Source organism: Octopus sinensis, linkage group LG7 (assembly GCF_006345805.1).
Source record: "Octopus sinensis linkage group LG7, ASM634580v1, whole genome shotgun sequence".
In the NCBI taxonomy this organism is placed as follows: domain Eukaryota; kingdom Metazoa; phylum Mollusca; class Cephalopoda; order Octopoda; family Octopodidae; genus Octopus; species Octopus sinensis.
In genome coordinates this window covers 2,916,569-2,936,324 of record NC_043003.1, presented here as the reverse complement: position 1 = coordinate 2,936,324, position 19,756 = coordinate 2,916,569, and the positions used below count along the sequence as shown (strand labels likewise).

Sequence of the window (19,756 nt, the reverse complement as noted above, 5' to 3'; positions counted from 1 at the left end):
GGAAATATATGAGAGAGTGAATAAGTCAATCTTGAGCAAATGCATATATATATATATGTATGTATATATGTATGTATGTATATGTACGTATGCATGTATATATATATATATGCATTTGTATATGTATATTATATATACCTGTATATTATATATATATATATATATATATATATATATAGATATGTATATATATGTATTTATGTATATGTGTATATATATATATATATATATATGTGTGTGTGTGTGTGTGTATATATATACATATGTATATATATGTATATATGTATATGTATATATATTTATATATGTATATGTATATATGTATATATATTATATATATATGTATATGTGTGTATATATATATATATATATATATATATATATATATATATATATGTCTTTTCCATAAACAAAACCTGTTTGAATGTTTAAGTAGTCATCAAGATTTAGGGAAAATTAGGGACATTAGAATTTCGGCCCTTTTACAGTGAAGCTGTCATCAAAAAGGTTCTTAAAAAGTTCTTCCGTAACGTAAATCACCAAGACTCTCTGGCACCCAACAAATTACGCTGCTCTAATGCAATTATTAGCAAGTTTATTTCAGAGTAATATAAACGTGTTACGGAAAAATGTTGCATACATACATTTGTACATATGTGCGTATATTATATATACACATATATATAACACTTATATATTCAAATTTACATGCATATATATCTTTATCTTCATATGCATATATCAATACATTTTTTTTTCTCCCAATCATTTTAGTTTTTTTTTTTTTTTCTCATCTTATACGATATTGATTCTCACCATGTTTTATAGAATTTTTCTGGTGCAGAATTTATATAACTGGATACACTTCCTGATATCAAGTCTTCAATTATAGACGAGAGATATCTTCCATTTAGTTGCCAATTGCAACACACTGGTTGGACAACCTTACTATTCTAAACTGGTATCCATATATATATATATACAAATGTTTATACATATATGAATATAGATATACAGACAGAGACACACATATATGTATATGTTTATATACATAGCAGATCAAAAATAGCATAACGTTCTAGTTTTGCTACCAAAGACAGCTTCCTCAACTTGCTTCTCAATCCAGCATAACTGAACGAGGTAACAAAGTCTATAACAAATCATTCAAATTAATCCAGTAACATCAGTTATTCTGTAACAGCACAGAAAATTTAACATGCCTGAGAGATGCTTTTAATTACGTTTTCTTGGTTCTTTAGTTGGTGCAATATACATCTGAAATGAAACGAATGCATTGGTGTTAATGTTAGTAAATAAGAAGAAGAAGAGAAGAAGAAGAAGGAAAACTCAAAGTTAGAAAGAATATAGACAAAGTGTATTTAAAAAATTAATTTCAAGTCTTAAACATGTGAAGACCAAATGAGTTAAATTTCATAGCAAAAGCATTTGACCAGGGATCAAATCTTGTAAAATTGACGATATTATGCTCAGCCGTTCAGTATTTAAACTGGCCTTATTCAGCCTGAATATATTCAACTTGTTTTGTGTTTAAGCCAACCAGATCTGGCTTCTCACACCTATTCTGCAATGTTATTCTAAAAATAAACAGTGATGTCATTGAATGCCTTGAAGCTATAAAATAATCCTTTCTACTGCAGGTACAAGGCCTGAAATTTGGGGGAAGAAGGTAAGTCGATTACATTGACCCCAGTGCTCAACTGGTACTTATGTAAGCGACCCCGAAAGGATGAAAGGCAAAGTCAACCTTGGCAGAATTTGAACTGAGAACATAGTGGTAGACGAAATACCACTAAGCATTTTTGCCCCAGCGTTCTAATGATTCTGCCAGTTCGCTGCCTTGCTATGAGATAATGCAGGATTAATTCAAAGCAGTATGAGGAATTAAGCATTAGATTTGACAGATTAGATTTGACAAGCATAAGAAGAATTAATAAGAAGATAATCTGCCATATTTGACGGCATAAAAGATGCATGGGTCTGTTAGATGTACCTCAATTTTAGCAGTACATATGCAGGTGAAAAGATTTTAGTGCATTAAAGATTCTGACATTGGACCAATTTAGTATAATATGGAGGGCCCTGGGGTGACTTTTTGAGACTTTTTATTGGAAGAAACGATACATCTTATAAGCCATCAAATAAAGGATGTTAAATGGATGTATTTTGCATGCCTAAAGCCTGATATAGTGCAGCTACTGCCTATACATGCCGAAACTACTCAGATCAAGATATATGCAATGGTGTGGAAATTGTTCTTTAACTATTAACAGATTTATAAAATGGTCTAACTAGATAGATATCATTTCAGTACAGTCGTTTTAAAACAAAGGATGTGAGAAATATAACAAAGACTATAGGAACCATGGAAAGTTTCTTCCTCCCACCTTCCCTTTTTGAATTTCTGTTAGTGAAATAAATTTGCAAATCAAATGTATTGATTAAGAATTCACGGAGCAAGAATATTCCTTGATGAGGCAATTCTAGTAATAACCAGACACCCTTCTATGTTCAATATGAATCATTAGTAAATAAAAGCAGTTTTGAGCCAGAATTAAAAGGAGAGATTACCAAAGTATATGGCCTGAGATAGCTGTTTCACATTAGCAGTCCTGTCTGTTAATCCTACAGCAATTTTACACAAGCATAAAAGTGACACACAGACACACACACCAGATTGAATCACATTATAATTATGCAAATTGATGTAAGCTTGTACACATCAATTTACATATTATTTGAATACGAAATGTATGAAAACATTTAGTAAGAATTGAATTAAACATTTACTGCTGACGAAGCAGGGATACAAACTATTAAAATCGTAATCCCATTTGGCATTTTGAAGAAATGCTTTGAGTGTCACCATAAAGGAAATATACACAGAATATATGACATTTAACCATATTAGAGGCACTTAGGGAATCATGCACAAAGGTTGAAAACATTAACAATAACAAAATGGGTTGATATAATCACTGCTTTACACAAAAAGGGCTTCAACTCAGCAACAGACCCAGATGGCTTCCCTATAATTCTTCTAGAATCAGACAAATAAGCTGTAGCTAAACTACTTCTGTTAGTTTTCCAAAGGTTCTTTGGCCCCGCTATGTTCTGCAAAACACTGAAAATAAATATACTGTCCTCTTGATCAGAGAGGAATCAGGACAAATGCTACAAAACAATGGGACTTTTACACTGAATCACAACTATGTTTTTAACTATGTGTGTGTGAATGTATGCGTGTGTGCATGCATGCATGTGTGTGTGTGAGTATGGTGAAGGCACATAGTTAGGTGGTTAGAGTATTTGGCTTATGAGCGTAAGGTCGTGAGTTCAATTCCCGGCGACGCATTGTGTCCTTGAGCAAGACACTTTATTTCACGTTGCTCCAGTCCACTCAGCTGGCAAAAATGTGTAGCACCTGTATTTTAAAGGGCTGGCTTTGTCACATTCTGTATCACGCTGATTCTCCCCGAGAACTACACTAAGTGTACACGTGTCTGTGGAGTCCTCAACCACTTGCACATTAATTTCACAAGCAAGCTGTTCCATTGATTGGATCAAACTTGGAACCCTTGTCACTGTGACCAACTGGGTCCCAGTTTTTTTCTTCATGTCCTGTATATATGTATGTAACTTCAAACGTGATGAGGAATTTCTGTTTGGACTCCTGAGACGATTGTCGTTATCTAAGCATGTCAGAGAAAATGGCTCAGAGGCATCTCCTCCGGCTCTTTACTTTCTGAGTTCAAATTCTGAGATAAACTTTGCTTTTCATTCTGTGGGGGTTGGCAAAATAAAACACCAGGTAAGCACGTGGTTGATGTAATCAACTGAGCTCCTCTTCAGAAATTGCTGGCTTTGAGCCAAAATTTGAAAGCACTGATCTATTATGAATGGTGCCCTCATCTATTAGAGTTTCATAATAAGGGATTCAAATTTTGGTACAAGGCCAGCAATTTCAGGGGAGGGGCGAAGTCGATTATATTGACCCCAGTGCATGACTGGTACTTATTGTATTGACCCAGAAAGAATGAATGGAAAAGATGACCTCAGTGGAATTTGAACTCAGAATATAAAGACAGATGAAATGCAGCTAAGCATTTGTCTGGTGTGCTAATGGTTCTGCCGGAGAATAATAATAATAATGGTAATGACTAATGAGTATAATCTTCATAATTAAAAAATAAAGGAATATTAATGTATGGTTATTAATGAAGCGGAGATATATTTGTAGATGTAGATACATTAAAGCCTGGCTCAAGGGAAAGAAAACATTATTTATGTGGGTTTAGAGGGAAAAAACATGCAGTGTGAAAGCAGGAAATATTTTGACAAAAATAAAAAAATATTTATTTCATTTTTCTTTTTTTTTTACATGAGAATGCGATAAGTGAGAGGCAAGACAAAATTGTTGCTTTTTTAAAAAATAGAAAATGAAATTCAAGAAAAATAAATTTCTTTCGTTTTATAAATATAAACTCTAATAAATGAAAATGAGACATGAATAAAAATGCAAAAATTTCATTAAACCACAAAATGATAAGGAATTATTTTAGAGTGATATTTCTTTTTCACAGACCTCCCCTTCACTCGCCATTTCCAACAGCTTTTCATGCATCAAGTCAGATGGTGTTCTCTCTCTCTCATTTTCTTTCCAGCAATTTTTTATCAATGACTCCCTGAAAGAAGAAAAGAAATCAGTATATATATATACGTTGGGTATGGTAGATGAGTTCAGCAAAAATTTAGATTCAGATGAATATGGTACCTAAGTTGAGGCACCAGAATTTAGTATGGTATTATCCATACAATTTCAAAATAAGATGATTAAAATCAAAATAAGCAAGAAGGATATCCAGAGGTAATGTAGTACGATTGTTTCATGCAACTCCATTTAATTGAACAATCCAATCATTACATCAATTTAAAATGCAGAGCAATCCTTAGCTTCACAAAGACATATAATTTAATTAAATTAGAACAGATGGACACATTGGCATAATTATACCTAAAATCTCCAAGAAGTTAAGGAGATAGACAAAGAACATGTTGTCTTCATTCCAGCATAGAAGTTACTAAGTTTTCAAGAAGATATACATTGTTACAGACTCTGCCTGTCATTGATTTTTTTTTTGTTTTTATGGGGTCAGTTTTAATTTGTAGGCTAGTTTATCAAATCCTTTGTGTATCTAAGGCTGAGAGAACAGAGGGACAGTATCTGTTAGGGGTAGGGCTGAGGGAGCAGACACACATCATAGTTGGTATAGTCATAAAAATCAAGATTTATTAGAAGCAATATCATGAGGTTTGGTAAGGGAAAACTTAAAACAAGATGTTAGCTGACAATTAAGAGGGTCACCCACCATCAGACCATTGATAATGAAACAGGGGAAGTCTTATCATGTAGTACTATACTCTTTACTCTTTAATCTTTTACTTGTTTCAGTCAATTGACTGCAGCCATGCTGGAGCACCGCCTTTAGTCGAGCAAATCGACCCCGGGACTTATTCTTTGTAAGCCCAGTACTTATTCTATCGGTCTCTTTTGCCGAACCGCTAAGTGACGGGGACGTAAACACACCAGAATCAGTTGTCAAGCAATGCTAGGGGGACAAACACAGACACACAAACATACACACACTTACATATATATATATATACATATATACGACAGGCTTCTTTCAGTTTCCATCTACCAAATCCACTCACAAGGCATTGGTCGGCCCGAGGCTATAGCAGAAGACACTGAACCCAGAACCATATGGTTGGTAAGCAAGTTACTTACCACACAGCCACTCCTGCGACTATAGTTAAATATTTTAAACAATGTTACTATATTGTATAGAGTTAAAGTTTAGGGTTATTCAGAGGATTATTAAGAAGAATATTATAACAAAAGGATGGAAATTTATGAATACTTTTGAGTATATACCAAACTTTTAGCACAATAGAGGGAGGAAAATGAATTATCCAGAAATAGTTTAATATTTATACATATTGTACACTTAAATACTAACTCATCAGATGGTATCTGTGAATATTGATTAATTGGTATATACTGGTATTAATAAAGGAGTATTGAGGTAAAGGAACATGCTAATTATATATTAATAAAATTATAATCTAAGCAGTATTTTTTATAAGTAGTGAATATACCAGTATAGTTTTATATAAGCCAAGTATGAATTTATAGAGATACAAAAAGTAGATTAATTTTATAAATAAATAAAGGCTAATTATAAAATAATAAAGAAATAAGATCAGGCAGGTAGAGCCATTTAAGAAAGAGATAAATCAATGTTTAATTCATGGAGAGAAAATTACCATACAGGTAACATTTCTTTTTACTACTTTTATCCCACATTTCTGTTCATTATTTACTAAAGTAAAATTATTCCAACAACTTCTAGTTATATAATTTTAGTCTGTCATGTCTTTATATAGGATGTAAATAGCAAAATAAGTTCATATATGCGAGACCTGAAGATTGGCAATATAATCGTTTTAATATAGTATTGTATTTAGAGACATTCTTTTTCAGTAATATCAAGGAATATATTGTCATGAAACGCTCGTATGATTTGAAATAGGAATTGAAGGTATTAATTTTGATAATTTTAATATTTAGTTCTATATGTACCTATTGTGGATAATGTCATTCAATGATGATTGAGTTGTTGAGGGTGATTCTGTCTCTTAAACCTATCTATATATCTGTATATAATACAGTGAGTAATTCATTTTAGTATTTAGTACCACTAAATTGAACTTCTCTCCCCTGTGGACTTGGAAATAACTTCCCTAATATTAATATAAAAATATTACGGAGATGTACTCGCATAGCAAGTAATTTGATCTGAGATCGTGTGCTGAAACGAAAACAATTGCAGCATGGAAGGTGTTTATTAGCCATTTAAGAAACACACAAAAGCCGTTCGATTCACTTCAACATTTAAGTTTAATTTGTCAAAATATTTTCGTCGCTAAAATCCGCGACCTGTTCACGACCTGTTCACTAAAATCCGCGACCCGTTCACTGAGATGCAGCACGGATTTTTGTCAGTGAACAGGTCGCGGATTTTAGCGACGAAAATATTTTGACAAATTAAACTTAAATGTTGAAGTGAATCGAACGGCTTTTGTGTGTTTCTTAAATGGCTTATAAACACCTTCCACGCTGCAATTGCAATATAAAAATATATGTATATATATATTTATAGATGCAGGCGTGACTGTGTGGTAAGAAGATTGCTTCCCAACCACATGGTCCTGAGTTCATTCTCAATGCATGGTACCTTGCGCTAGTGTCTTCTACAACAGCCTCGGGCCAACCAAAGCCTTGTGAGTAGATTTGGTAGATTGAAACTGAAAGAAGCTCATCGTATATATACGTGTATGTGCGTGTGCCTAGCACTTGACAACCAGGGTTGGTGTGTTTACATCCCTGTGGGTAGATGCGGCCCTTCAGCTCTTTAACTGTTCATCTAAGAGAAAGTAACCCTATACAAATCCTGCATCCTAACTATTGGGTTTATAGCACTTGCTGCACCGAACCAGCAAAAGTCTGAAAGGCAAGCATATGATGGGACTGGCTCTGCAGAAACCAGGCAAACCACTGGAATAATATTTATTTTGTAGAGTGGTCAGAAAAACGAAGAAACCAGCACTACCACCATCACACTTTTTCCATAAGTCCAGTGGCAACATGACCAAACATTGAACTAAGAGATCCATGCAGCTGTGTCTTGCTGAACTTTCATTTGTCAAAACATTGAGAGCCAGACCCAGTGCATTCCAATTGCTGGTCATCATCTGGTGTATATTTGAACTAAGAACCTTACCAAGGTCAGTAACATTTAGTCCAGTAGCCAATGAGACAAGTACATTCATCAGAGGTTGAGTAAATATGAGCTTTATTTTTGTTAGTTTCTTGTTCAAATGTGGATCCTCAAGTGGTTTGCCATCCAGTCATATGTAAATGTTAGATGTACGATGGGGTGCTGAAAAGTTACTGGAGAATCAGTTAATCGTGATTTTAATCAAAATATTCCCCTCTCAGATTCGCAAACTTATTGCAGCAGTCCTTCGGTTTTTCAAAGCTCTGTAAAAGAACTTGGAAGGTTGGGCCTCTGATCAGGGGTTTGTGGTACTTTTTCAACACCTCATCGTTTGTGTGTGAACTTTAGAAAGACCTTCAACATTTATGTCACATCATTTTCGTGTAGTTGAAAGACTTGAAAAGTGACTGAATGACTTGTTTAAGAGTCACAAGAGAAGTTCTTGCAGCCAACAGTGATTATTCGGAAGATTCTTTCATAAAGAATAAAAAGTCAGTAGATTTTGATGATAAAATGAAATGCAATAAAAATTAATTCCAGTTACTTCACAGAGATGAAGGAGAACAATTTTTACATATTCTATTTTATCTAAGTTTTACACAATTCAAACTGCTCAATTGAATTCTGAGATGTATTTTGGAGACTAAGGTTTACGCAATGGTTTATACAATTCTATGATCTATTTTTAAATGATATAAAGATGTATTTGAAGATTGTATAATCACAAAATTAACTCACAATTCTGGGTTACATTGGCTAGGAATTTCAAGACGTTTATCAGACATGAGATGGTCGAGCAGTTCTTGCCGACTCATTTCACCATAAGGTACTCCTCCAACAGTAATTATTTCCCAAAGTAAGACACCATAAGACCATCTGAAATTATAAAGGAACAGTTAGTATTATTCTTTGACAACTCTTTACAAGTAAATTATTATCATGAAATATTCATCATCATCATCGTTTAACGTCCGTTTTCCATGCTAGCCTGGGTTGGACGGTTCGACTGGGGATCTGGGAAGCCAGAAGGCTGCACCAGGCTCCAGTCTGATCTGGCGAGGTTTCTACAGCTGGATGCCCTTCCTAACACCAACCACTCTGTTAGTGTAGTGGATGCTTTTTACATGCCACTGGCACAGGGGCCAGAGGAGGCTGGCAATGACCACGATTGGTTGGTGCTTTTTCATGTGCCACCAGCATGGGTATCACAACTACAATTTCCATTTGATTTTTTGATGTTGATGTACTTGACTCAATAGGTCTCCTCAAGCACAGCAGGTCACCCTACGATCCAAGGCAATCACTATAGTACCTTTTTTCTTTTTAAAGTTGCTAAGAGTTATAGATTACTGTTCATGACACAAGAGGATAAGTCTCTTCAAGATCTGATTCAGGGATAGATGGCACAGAAGACTAGGCTTCTTGTATATCTAGTTCTATAGAAGCCAGAATAATATTCACTGGAAAAGGTAAGACACTTAATATGATTAAGGAGGTGAATGTTTATGATTTCTTGTCACAGTTGAAATACTTGAAGTGAGAGTATTATTATTATTATTATTATTATTATTATTATTACTGAGTGAGAGAGCAGTGCATGCCATCAAAGTGACACTGGGGTAAAATATACGAAGCCCAATATACCCATCATGACTACCTGTCTGATAAAGGTACACCAGGCACATGCATCACAACCATATGTGCGCGACATGGTGATCTCATATCAAGATAAACAGCACATGACCTTGCAGGTGGGGCCCAGTTAGAATTTTCTTCAGGTTGAGTAGCCCAATCCGCTCAAAAGGTCCCTGAATAAGGGTTGTTTAAGGATGTTGAAAGAACCACCCATGTTTCCAGAGGCGAATTATTCAAACCCCAAAGAATCCCCCTCAACACATGGCCATGATGTTCCCCCACTACTTCTGCTCGTGATCAGAGATGCACATATCGTCAGCCACTAAGGGACATGCTCAACTGGTTATGGTCAAACAACTGACAAGCAAATCTGTGGTATTGAGCTGTATTTGCTGTAGCCCATCTTTTATACCAAGACAAAATAATGTACATGATAACACTTTATTATTATTATTATTATTATTATTAGTTTGTCTGTTGTCAACAATGGCAAAGGACATTATTTGGGAGAAGACGAAGGGTCACAGTGTGTCCAGCTGTGGCCAATCAGTCCATTGCTTTCTGAGAAGGCTCTGCCACAGGTCAAGAACTGGTGGGGTCTGTTGGGACTGAAAGCAAGGAGCTGGCTCTGGGCTTGCATTGTCCATGTTTTCTTTTTGTGCCCCTGCAATCTTCTTCTGCTCATAAAAGATGGTGCCTCTGTTGCTGCTGTTGCTGTTGAGTGAACGGTCTTTGTCCCAGAGCTCGCAAGATGGGAGAAGTCTGAAATGTGGTCCTTTGCTATTCGCAAGACTCGCAGAAGAGAAAGCAGGTCAACCCCTGACACCGAGAGCATCGACGGATGGATGAATGCGCATCCAGGCTCAGCGCTTGCGTAGGAAGTCGGGGACAAGAAACAGGAAGAAAGAGTGAGAGAAAGTTGGAACGAAAGAGTACAACAGGGGTCGCCACCACCCCCTGCTGGAGCCTCGTGGAGCTTTAGGTGTTTTTGCTCAATAAACACACACAACACCCGGTTTGGGAATCGAAACTGCAATCCTCCGACCGCGAGTCCGCTGCCCTAACCACTGGGCCATTGCGCCTCCACTTCTGTTGCTGTAGCTTCACCAGGCACAGTGGGTCTTGTGCTTGCATTTCCCAGGTGTCACTGTTGATCTCAAAGCCCTTCAGGGATGATTGGAGTGAATGAAAGTAATAAGCAGTAATCAGTGGGTTCAAAGTTATTGTCTCCTTAAAAACGGGACTCAGTATCATGGGCAACCTTTTTGAGAAGCTGACTGCATGAAACAGGGCTCAACATTTGGCAGGCCACACTACTAAAGCAATCAAGTAATGTTCAGAGAGTCGTGTCATTTAGAGAGTCATATCATTCAGAGTGTCATGTTACTCAGAGAATCATGTCATGTCACTCAGAGAGTCATGTCATTCAGAGACTCATATCATTCAGAGAGTCATGTTACTCAGAGAGTCATGTCATTCAGAGACTTATATCATTCAGAGAGTCATGTCATTCAGAGAGTCCTGCAGGTCAAAGTTGATTCATACAACATGAAATTTGCTAACTCATTTTATTTAATAATTTTAACCTATTAAGGGATTCAGAAATATACATATTATACAAGTTCACACTTACAAATCACTCATGGTACTTGTCCAACCCGTCTTCAGTGTTTCAATCGCTTGCCACTTGAACTCGTCCTGAAACAAAACAATCAATAAATGAAAATCAATTTCTCCCAGATCAACATTTTGTTTTTAGGCATAAAAAAAAATATGCAAATTTTCAAAATATTTAATCTGAACAGATAATCCAGTATAAACAGGAGATAATCTCATTAACCTGAAAAGAGAAGGAAAATGAAGGTGGGGGGTCCACCGTTTGGACCCTCTCTGATATTCACCAACTTGTTCCTCAAGGTTTTTGCTCTGGTACCCCATCACCACCTTCGTATCTTCTTCCCGAGTACTCCCACCCTAAGGGTGTAATGCAGGGTGAAGGCTTAATGGTTAGTGTATTTGGCCCATGACTGTGAGGTCATGAGTTCAATTCCTGGAAGAATATTGTGTCATTGAGCTAGACACTTTAAATTGCTATTGCCACAGTCCACTCGGCTGGCAAAAATGAGTTGTACCAGTAATTGAAAGGGGGCCAGCTTTGTGTCACATTCTGTGTCATGCTGAAACTCCTTGAGAACTACATAAGGGTATACAACATATCTGTGGAGTACTCAGCCACTTGCACATTAATTTCACGAGCAGGCTGTCCCACTGGTGCACTCATTGTCGTAACCAATGAAGTGCCAGTTTGTATAATGCGGGGCAGTCATGTATCTTCTCCCTGGCCAGACCCCTGTGCCTGCTCCTCTGCCACACCTCTCAACACCTGGCATAAAGCTACCTCCCCACTCTCAAATACTCCTCCCACCCCACATAACCACTCTTCTTCTTCCTTTTCTGCCTTGCAACTTACTTAGCAACCCCAGTAGTGCTGGTCGTCCCCCAAAAAAGCCACACACTCACACATTGTAAAGAGGTTGGCATTAGGAAGGGCATACAACCACAGAAACCATGTCATGGCTGACACTGGAACTCAATCCAGTCCTGTGCTTCACTGGATTCTATAAAAACCATCCAATACATACCAGAATGGTAAAAGGACATTAAATGGTGGTGGGGGGTGGCAGCAGCAGACGACGATGGCTCAAAATGACAGTCTATATGAGGTAACAAGTCTCCTGATTATCGGTTCAAACCTGGTGCCAGTGATTCCTTGGCAGAACATTTTTCATTCTGCATCGTCACAGTTCACCAAACAGAAGGAAATTGAGACCAGATTTTTTTGAGGAAAACTCAACAGAGTTAATCAATTACTCAATTTCTATTACAATCAGGAGAAACCAAGAAACTAATTCCATACAATTCACTGATTCAAATGACAAATAAGTATATATATATATATAGCAGTATATATATTATAATGTGGAGGCGCAATGGCCCAGTGGTTAGGGCAGCGGACTCGCGGTCGTAGGATCACGGTTTCGATTCCCAGACCGGGCGTTGTGAGTTTTTATTGAGCGAAAACACCTAAAGCTCCACGAGGCTCCAGCAGGGGGTGGTGGCGATCCCTGCTGTACTCTTTCGCCATAACTTTCTCTCACTCTTTCTTCTGTTGGCCTGCTCGCTTAGCCAGCGGGGTGGCGTCATTTGAAGGCTAAAACAATGTGAAGCGCATTGTGACCAGCAATATGTAACAACATCTGATAGCCTAGTCGGTCACGGTGATATATATACTATAAAACACATGCTATTATAATTTTGTAAGGGAACACGTAACTGTTTCTCCCAACTGGAGTTTCCATTAATATAAATTCCTAACCACAATCCATGTTCCTCATATTTTTCTTATATTTTCATTTCATGATTTATGGATTTTTCAGTTCAAATATCAAAACCAATGGTTTATTTTCTTTTGGACACACACACACACACAAACACATTATTATTATCAAATGATTGGAAAAATTTCCTTACTTATCTCGATGTTTTCGATAGAGTAATTTTTGAATTCACTATATACTCAGAGAGCAATATATATATATATGTATATATATGTATATATATATATATATATATATTATATATATATATATATATATATATATATATATATATGGCATGTAAAAGCACCCACTACACTCTCAGAGTAGTTGGCATTAGGAAGGACATCCAGCTGTAGAAACACTGCCAGATCAGACTGGAGCCTGGTGCAGCCATCTGGTTCGCCAGCCCTCAATCAAATCGTCCAACCCATGCTAGCATGGAAAGCAGACGTTAAACGATGATGATGATGATGATGATGATGTATATATATATAAAATTTTTTTCAGAATGAGATAAAAAAACCAAGGCTGTTAAGAATTTAGAACATTTATAAAGAGAAGGTCTTACAGCTGTTTCCAGGATATTTGATATATCCCTTCATCAGAGACAATGTGAGAAAACGGTTAAGCAATAGTTAATTTAAATAAGATATGAAATAGAGAGTGAAGTGGAGGAATGAAAATAGATGTGAGATATGCAGGGATATTGCATTTATATATCCATTATTTAGGCAGAATGGTATACATATAAGATTCCAATACCATTCTGCCTAAATACTTGTCCATTACCTAGTATTTGTTGTGAATATTAATTATAATACTCATGAATAATAGGTAATTATTAAGTTGTCAAGAAAGTTCTTGCGGAATTTTTAATTTTGGTTTTAAATTATGTATTTTCAAATGAATTTTCGTTAAATTACTTTGACTTTATATATAATTTTAAAGCCCATTTTTTGCTCTATCTAATCGTGTTACTCTTTTTCTTTTTGAATAATTAGGCCATTTTTCCGGAACGTTGAATACAACATGGACAAAAAGCAAATTCGCACAATTTTCTTATTCCAGTTCAAGCTAGGCCGAAAAGCTGCTGAAACAGCTCACAATATCAACGATGCATTTGGCCCAGGAACCACTAATGAACATACAGCACAATGGTGGTTCAAGAAATTTCATAACGATGACGAGTCTTAAAGATTATAAGCGTAGTGGTCGGCCATCGGATGTCGACAACGATCAACTAAGAGCCTTAGTCGAAGCCAGTGCATGCACAACGGTTCGAGAGCTTGCTTCTGAATTAGACGTAACGTATACAACAATTTCCAACCACTTGAAAGAGATTGGAAAAACAAAAATACTTGAGAAATGGGTGCTGCATGAATTGAATGACAACCAAAAAGACGCCATTTTGAAGTGTCGTCTTCCCTTTTTTGCAACAAGAATGACCTGTTTCTCAACCAGATTGTGACTTGTGATGAAAACTGAATTCTTTACAACAACCAGCAATGCTCAGTGGTTGGATGCCAACGAAACTCTACAGCACTTCTCAAAGCCAAAGTTGCACCAAAACAAGGTCATGGTGACTTTTTGGATCCAGGTGAAACCTTTACGCTGAAGTACTGTCAGCAAATGGATGAAATGCATAAGAAACCCTGACAATAATAGCCAGCATTGGTCAATAGAAAAGAACCAATTCTTCTCTATGACAACGCTCGGCCGCACAACTGACCATGCAGAAGTTCAACGAATTGGGCTCCGAAACTCTGCCTCATCTGCCAAACTCACCAGACCTCTCGCCTACCGACTACAACTTCCTGCCTGAGAAATGCTTAAAAAACCAAGATGATGCCAAACACGCCTTCAATGACTTCATCACCACCAGAACGCAGGATTTTTACGCTACTGGCATAAATAGACTTGTGTCGCGTTGGTAAAAGTGTGTTGATTCTGATGGTGTTTATTTCGTTTAATAAAGTTTTGTTTGAGCCGAGATACGTGCATCTGAATTTAAAGGTTAAGATCGGCAAGAACTTTCTTGACAACCTAATAGATAAACCAAGGTTTATACTGATTTAAGAAAATAAGAAAATGGAGAAACATCAATTAATAAGTATATTTATTCACTGAAAAAATAAACATAATATCTAACAGCTGTTACGATTCATACTTTAAAAATTATAATTTTATTAATTAAATCATTTCATAAAGCAGAATATCATCAGAGGCAGAAAAAAAGATATACCAGTATATTATTAGTTGTTAATTATAGGGAACATTACAGCAAATAATATATACATACCTTCATTACGGCTGGTTTTGTGAAACCAAAACCTCCAATTTTGGCACGTAATATCTCATCAAGGTATATGTTCTGTGCACATAAATTGCCATGGATTGTCTGGAAATGAAAATACTTAGCATGAATATGAAATTCAGAGGAGAGTAACATCACAAACACACACAGAAATGACTGTGCTCAATGGCTGTGGCTACTGAGTCAGTTGGGAAGATGTGAACAATATCTCAAACCTCTGGCATGCTGGAATGAGTCTAGGACATTTACCCCGAATGGACAATAACCCACCAAGGACAATTACCCCTGAGGACAACAGATGGTGATTTAAAACTTCTTGATATATTGAAGAGGGGGTAATTAACAAAGAGTGGGTAATTGTCCTAGTGGGTAGTTGTTGTTGGGGGGAATTGTCCTGTTATGGTTGTAATATTCCTCGTAAGATCCTAAACTGCTGAGATCCTGATGCATGGCAATCAATAGTATTGATTTTGTGGTCAATCATCAAAGAATCCCACCCAAAACCATGGTCTTGCTATTGTTTCTTGCTAATTTTCAAATACTTTACAGAAGATAGAAACTTGTTACCAGTTCAAGATATTCTTGAGACATATCTGAACCATCCACAACATAGCCATCCACCGTATTTTGTCACAGATAAAATTTCTCATCGTAGACAAATAGGAGTAAACACACTGGGGTCAGTTGACAGTGCTTGCAACCCCTGTATTCTACATAAGATATACATCTGGGCTTATAAACATGGTCTCAAGACAGTTCTTATCAGTAACTGTCTCTGATTAGAGGCATTTGTTCAAGAAGTTCAGAGAAAACTTGGGCTAACATTGATTTGTATTATGGAAGCAGCAAGAATTGACCTGAATATAATTACAACTGGTTCAATAGCAACATGGTGTCTCTTATGCTGGATGTAAAATATATTGACAAAGTGGTTCTTCTTCAACGTAATTACTTTGCTGTCGATTATTTACAGCATAATCTTTGTCACACATTGTTACAGGGACAGACTGTGCACTGCACTATGGCAAGATACCCAGCAGCATCTACTGAGATATTAAAAAAGCCTTGGAATCTCTCCTTAACCCTTTCCTGTTTAGACTGGCCAAGATTTTCTACCAGTTTTATGTTCAAACCAGCTGGATCCAATGTTTCCCACCTACCCTACAATGTCATTCTATAACTAAAGAGCTACATAATTTATTGTATAGTGTATACCCCTCCCAGTAAAAATTGGTAGTAACCAGCCATTATAAATAAACCAGTAGCCAGTTCACAGCAGAAGGTCAGAATGTCGAGAGTATGTGTAGACTGTGTTGATAGTCGTGTCTGTGCTGATATAGTAATTATACTGTGATACTGAATGGACATTATAACGATCCAACCTTTTGAGGATAATATCACTGTATGATTGGGGGTCATACAGTGCCAGATAGAAGCATTCTGACTTTGGAATATAACAATATCTGTCAGAGTGACAACCGTCGCCAAAAGACAGATACAACAGTGGCAAAAAGACCTCTTTACAACATAATTGAAATCATGAAGCTACGAGATGATGCACAATTAATTCAAAACAATATGGATAGATAAACACTCTATTTGACATAGTTACTGGAATGTGAAAGGGTTAAGGCTACACCAGTCCCTGTCAATAATTGGTCATTTAAACCTAACTATTAGCTATGGTATTATTGGTCAATATGAAGACAATCAATGGCTGCAGCTTTCAGCTCTCAATAAACTTCTTAATTATATTTCTCTGCAGAAACTATCCATATCAATTATCTCAAAGATAATAGATTACCAATCCTAATATCTTATGATATTTTGGGAGAATTCTGTGGCGGTGATTTTACTGCTAGAAAATTACATTTTCTCATTCAACAATGCAGAAGCAAGCTACAAATTTTCAGTGATCAAAAGAATGACCATTCTATTTCTTTTTATATATGAATTAGAGTGATTACTGAGATGGCAATATTTACTGGGTCATATCTCCCTGAAGCAAATCAGTTTGGTCAAATTCCATTAGTTCTAAAAGTTTAGATATTGAAAAGTAGGGAAAAACAAACAGTAATAACAAAAGAAAGAAGACAACAAAAACATGTGAATTTGTGGAAGTATTTTAACAAATCCAAGGTACCCAAAACCCACTGTGCAGTGGTGGGCATTAGGAAGGGCATCTAGCTGAAGAAACCACACTGAAACAGACATTGGAGCTTGGAGCAGTCCTTTGACTTGCCAACTCCTGTCAAATCATCCAACCCATGCCAGCATAGAAAACGGGCATTAAATGATAACACATGATAATATCTATAATATTCCAAACTAACTAAAGAACATGTTAGTATCAAAAAACGGATGCAAACAATAAATTTATTAAATACCTGATGATTAGAAAGATATAGCAAGCCACAGGCAATTTCAGCGGCAATATATAGCAACTTCACTTGGAAGAAAACCAAAACGTTGGGCTCTTTGTCTGTTCCTTTACGCATCTTTAACAAGTAAGATCTTAAATCTCCACTTTCAGCATAATCCAGGGCAATGTAATGCCGGTCTGATAAATATTAGGAATGGTACAATGCATAAACAAGTTGTGAATTTTAAACAGTAGCAATAGATAATGAATAAAAGTGATTACATGTAAAATAAACGTCATACGTGCAGCATTAACAGGATATATACAAAGAAAACTTTTCCATATCTACTACATATCTACTAGGCGCAGGAGTGGCTGTGTGGTAAGTAGCTTGCTTACCAACCACATGGTTCCGGGTTCAGTCCCACTGCGTGGCACCTTGGGCAAGTGTCTTCTACTATAGCCTTGGGCCGGCCAAAGCCTTGTGAGTGGATTTGGTAGACGGAAACTGAAAGAAGCCCGTCGTATATATGTATATATATATATATATGTGCGTGTGTGTTTGTGTGTCTGTGTTTGTCCCCCTAGTATTGCTTGACAACCGATGCTGGTGTGTTTACGTCCCCGTCACTTAACGGTTCGGCAAAAGAGACCGATAGAATAAGTACTGGGCTTACAAAGAATAAGTCCCGGGTCGAGTTGCTCGATTAAAGGTGGTGCTCCAGCATGGCAGCAGTCAAATGACTGAAACAAGTAAAAGAGTAAAAGAAAAGAGTAAAGAGAGTACTATTACTATTATTATTATTATTATTATTATTATTATTATTATTATTATTATCATCATTATTATTGTAATCACCATCATCATCATCATCATGATTGCTATTCGAGTGTGGCCGATGCCAATGCCACCTGACTGGCACCTGTGCTGGTGGCACATGCAAAGGCACCATTGGTATGTGGCCGATGCCAGTATCAGCACACTGGCACCTGTGCTGGTAGCACATAGAAAGCACCATTGGTGTGTGGCCCATGCCAGTGCTGCCTGACTGGCACCCGTGCCGGTGATGTATAAAAAGCACTGTTGGAATGTGGCCGATGCCAGTACCACCTGACAGGCACCCATGCCAGTGGCACGTAAAAAAGCACCCCTATACTCTTGGAGTGGTTGGCATTAGGAAGGGCATCCAGCTGTAGAAATCTTGCCAAATCAGATTCAAGCTCAGTGCAGCTTCCCGCTTGCCGGTTGTCAGTCAAATCGTCCAACACATACCAGCATGGAAAGCAGACGTTAAATGATGATGATGATGATGATTGCTACTACTACTACTACTACTACTACTACTATGAAGGTTGAGTCATTAGCATGCTGGGAGAAATGCTTAGTGGTATTTTGCTTGTCGGCGAGCTGGCAGAATCGTTAGCACGTCGGGCGAAATGCTTAGCGGTATTTCGGCTGCCGTTACGTTGTGAGTTCAAATTCCGCCGAGGTCGACTTTGCATTCATCCTTTCGGAGTCGATAAATTAAGTACCAGTTAAGCACTGGGGTCGATATAATCGACTTAATACCTATGTCTGTCCATGTTTGTCCCCTCTATGTTTAGCCCCTTGTGGGTAATAAAGAAATAGGTATTTTGCTTGTCACTACATTCTGAGTTCAAATTCTGCTGAGGTTGACTTTGCTTTTCATCCTTTCAGGGTTGATAAAGTAAGTACCAGTCAGATACTGGGGTCAATGTAATTGATATTTTGATAACTTTCATATCAAGACTGGATGTAAAATTAATAAGATAATTGATTTAATAACAGGAAATTATGCACCTTAAGTAAGTGTATGTGGTCTGATGAATAAGTATCTGGACTGTTGCCATAGTAACGAAGCTAAAGCAAGCAAAGTGAAGCCGCTCGACAAAGATTGACCTTGAACTCTGCTGTGCATGCACACAAAGTTTTAATGTTCTGGCTCATTTCTGCTGTTTACAGCAGTGCTTGGAAGGAAGGTGTGTAGCGTGTGTTCATTGCATTGATCATGATAAAGTTGAGCAGAGAACCTGCATTGAATTTTGCCAAAAGCTTGATGATACCTGCTCAGAGGCCTTATGCAAAGTTTTCAAAAAGCTTTCTTTGTTCTCGACACAATCAAGGAAATCTTGTGCAACTGAAACCCAAGTGTCTTCTTGGTCAGTTGAAAGCAGTTTTGGC

The 19,756-nt window shown here is 37.0% G+C and overlaps 1 protein-coding gene across 1 annotated transcript in view; it reads right to left on the bottom strand.

Moving 5' to 3' along the window:
- Positions 1-775: 775 nt before the first annotated feature.
- LOC115213943 (multiple epidermal growth factor-like domains protein 6) overlaps positions 776-19,756 on the bottom strand; it is a 95,290-nt gene continuing 76,309 nt past the window's right edge. The window contains exons 14-19 of the mRNA XM_029782946.2: positions 17,579-17,751; positions 15,177-15,275; positions 11,131-11,195; positions 8,601-8,738; positions 4,604-4,703; positions 776-1,275 (exon numbers count right to left, since the gene is read on the bottom strand). Coding sequence (XP_029638806.2) covers positions 1,234-1,275; positions 4,604-4,703; positions 8,601-8,738; positions 11,131-11,195; positions 15,177-15,275; positions 17,579-17,751 — 617 coding nt within the window. The 3' untranslated portion in view covers positions 776-1,233. The remainder of the gene's footprint in view (positions 1,276-4,603; positions 4,704-8,600; positions 8,739-11,130; positions 11,196-15,176; positions 15,276-17,578; positions 17,752-19,756) is intronic.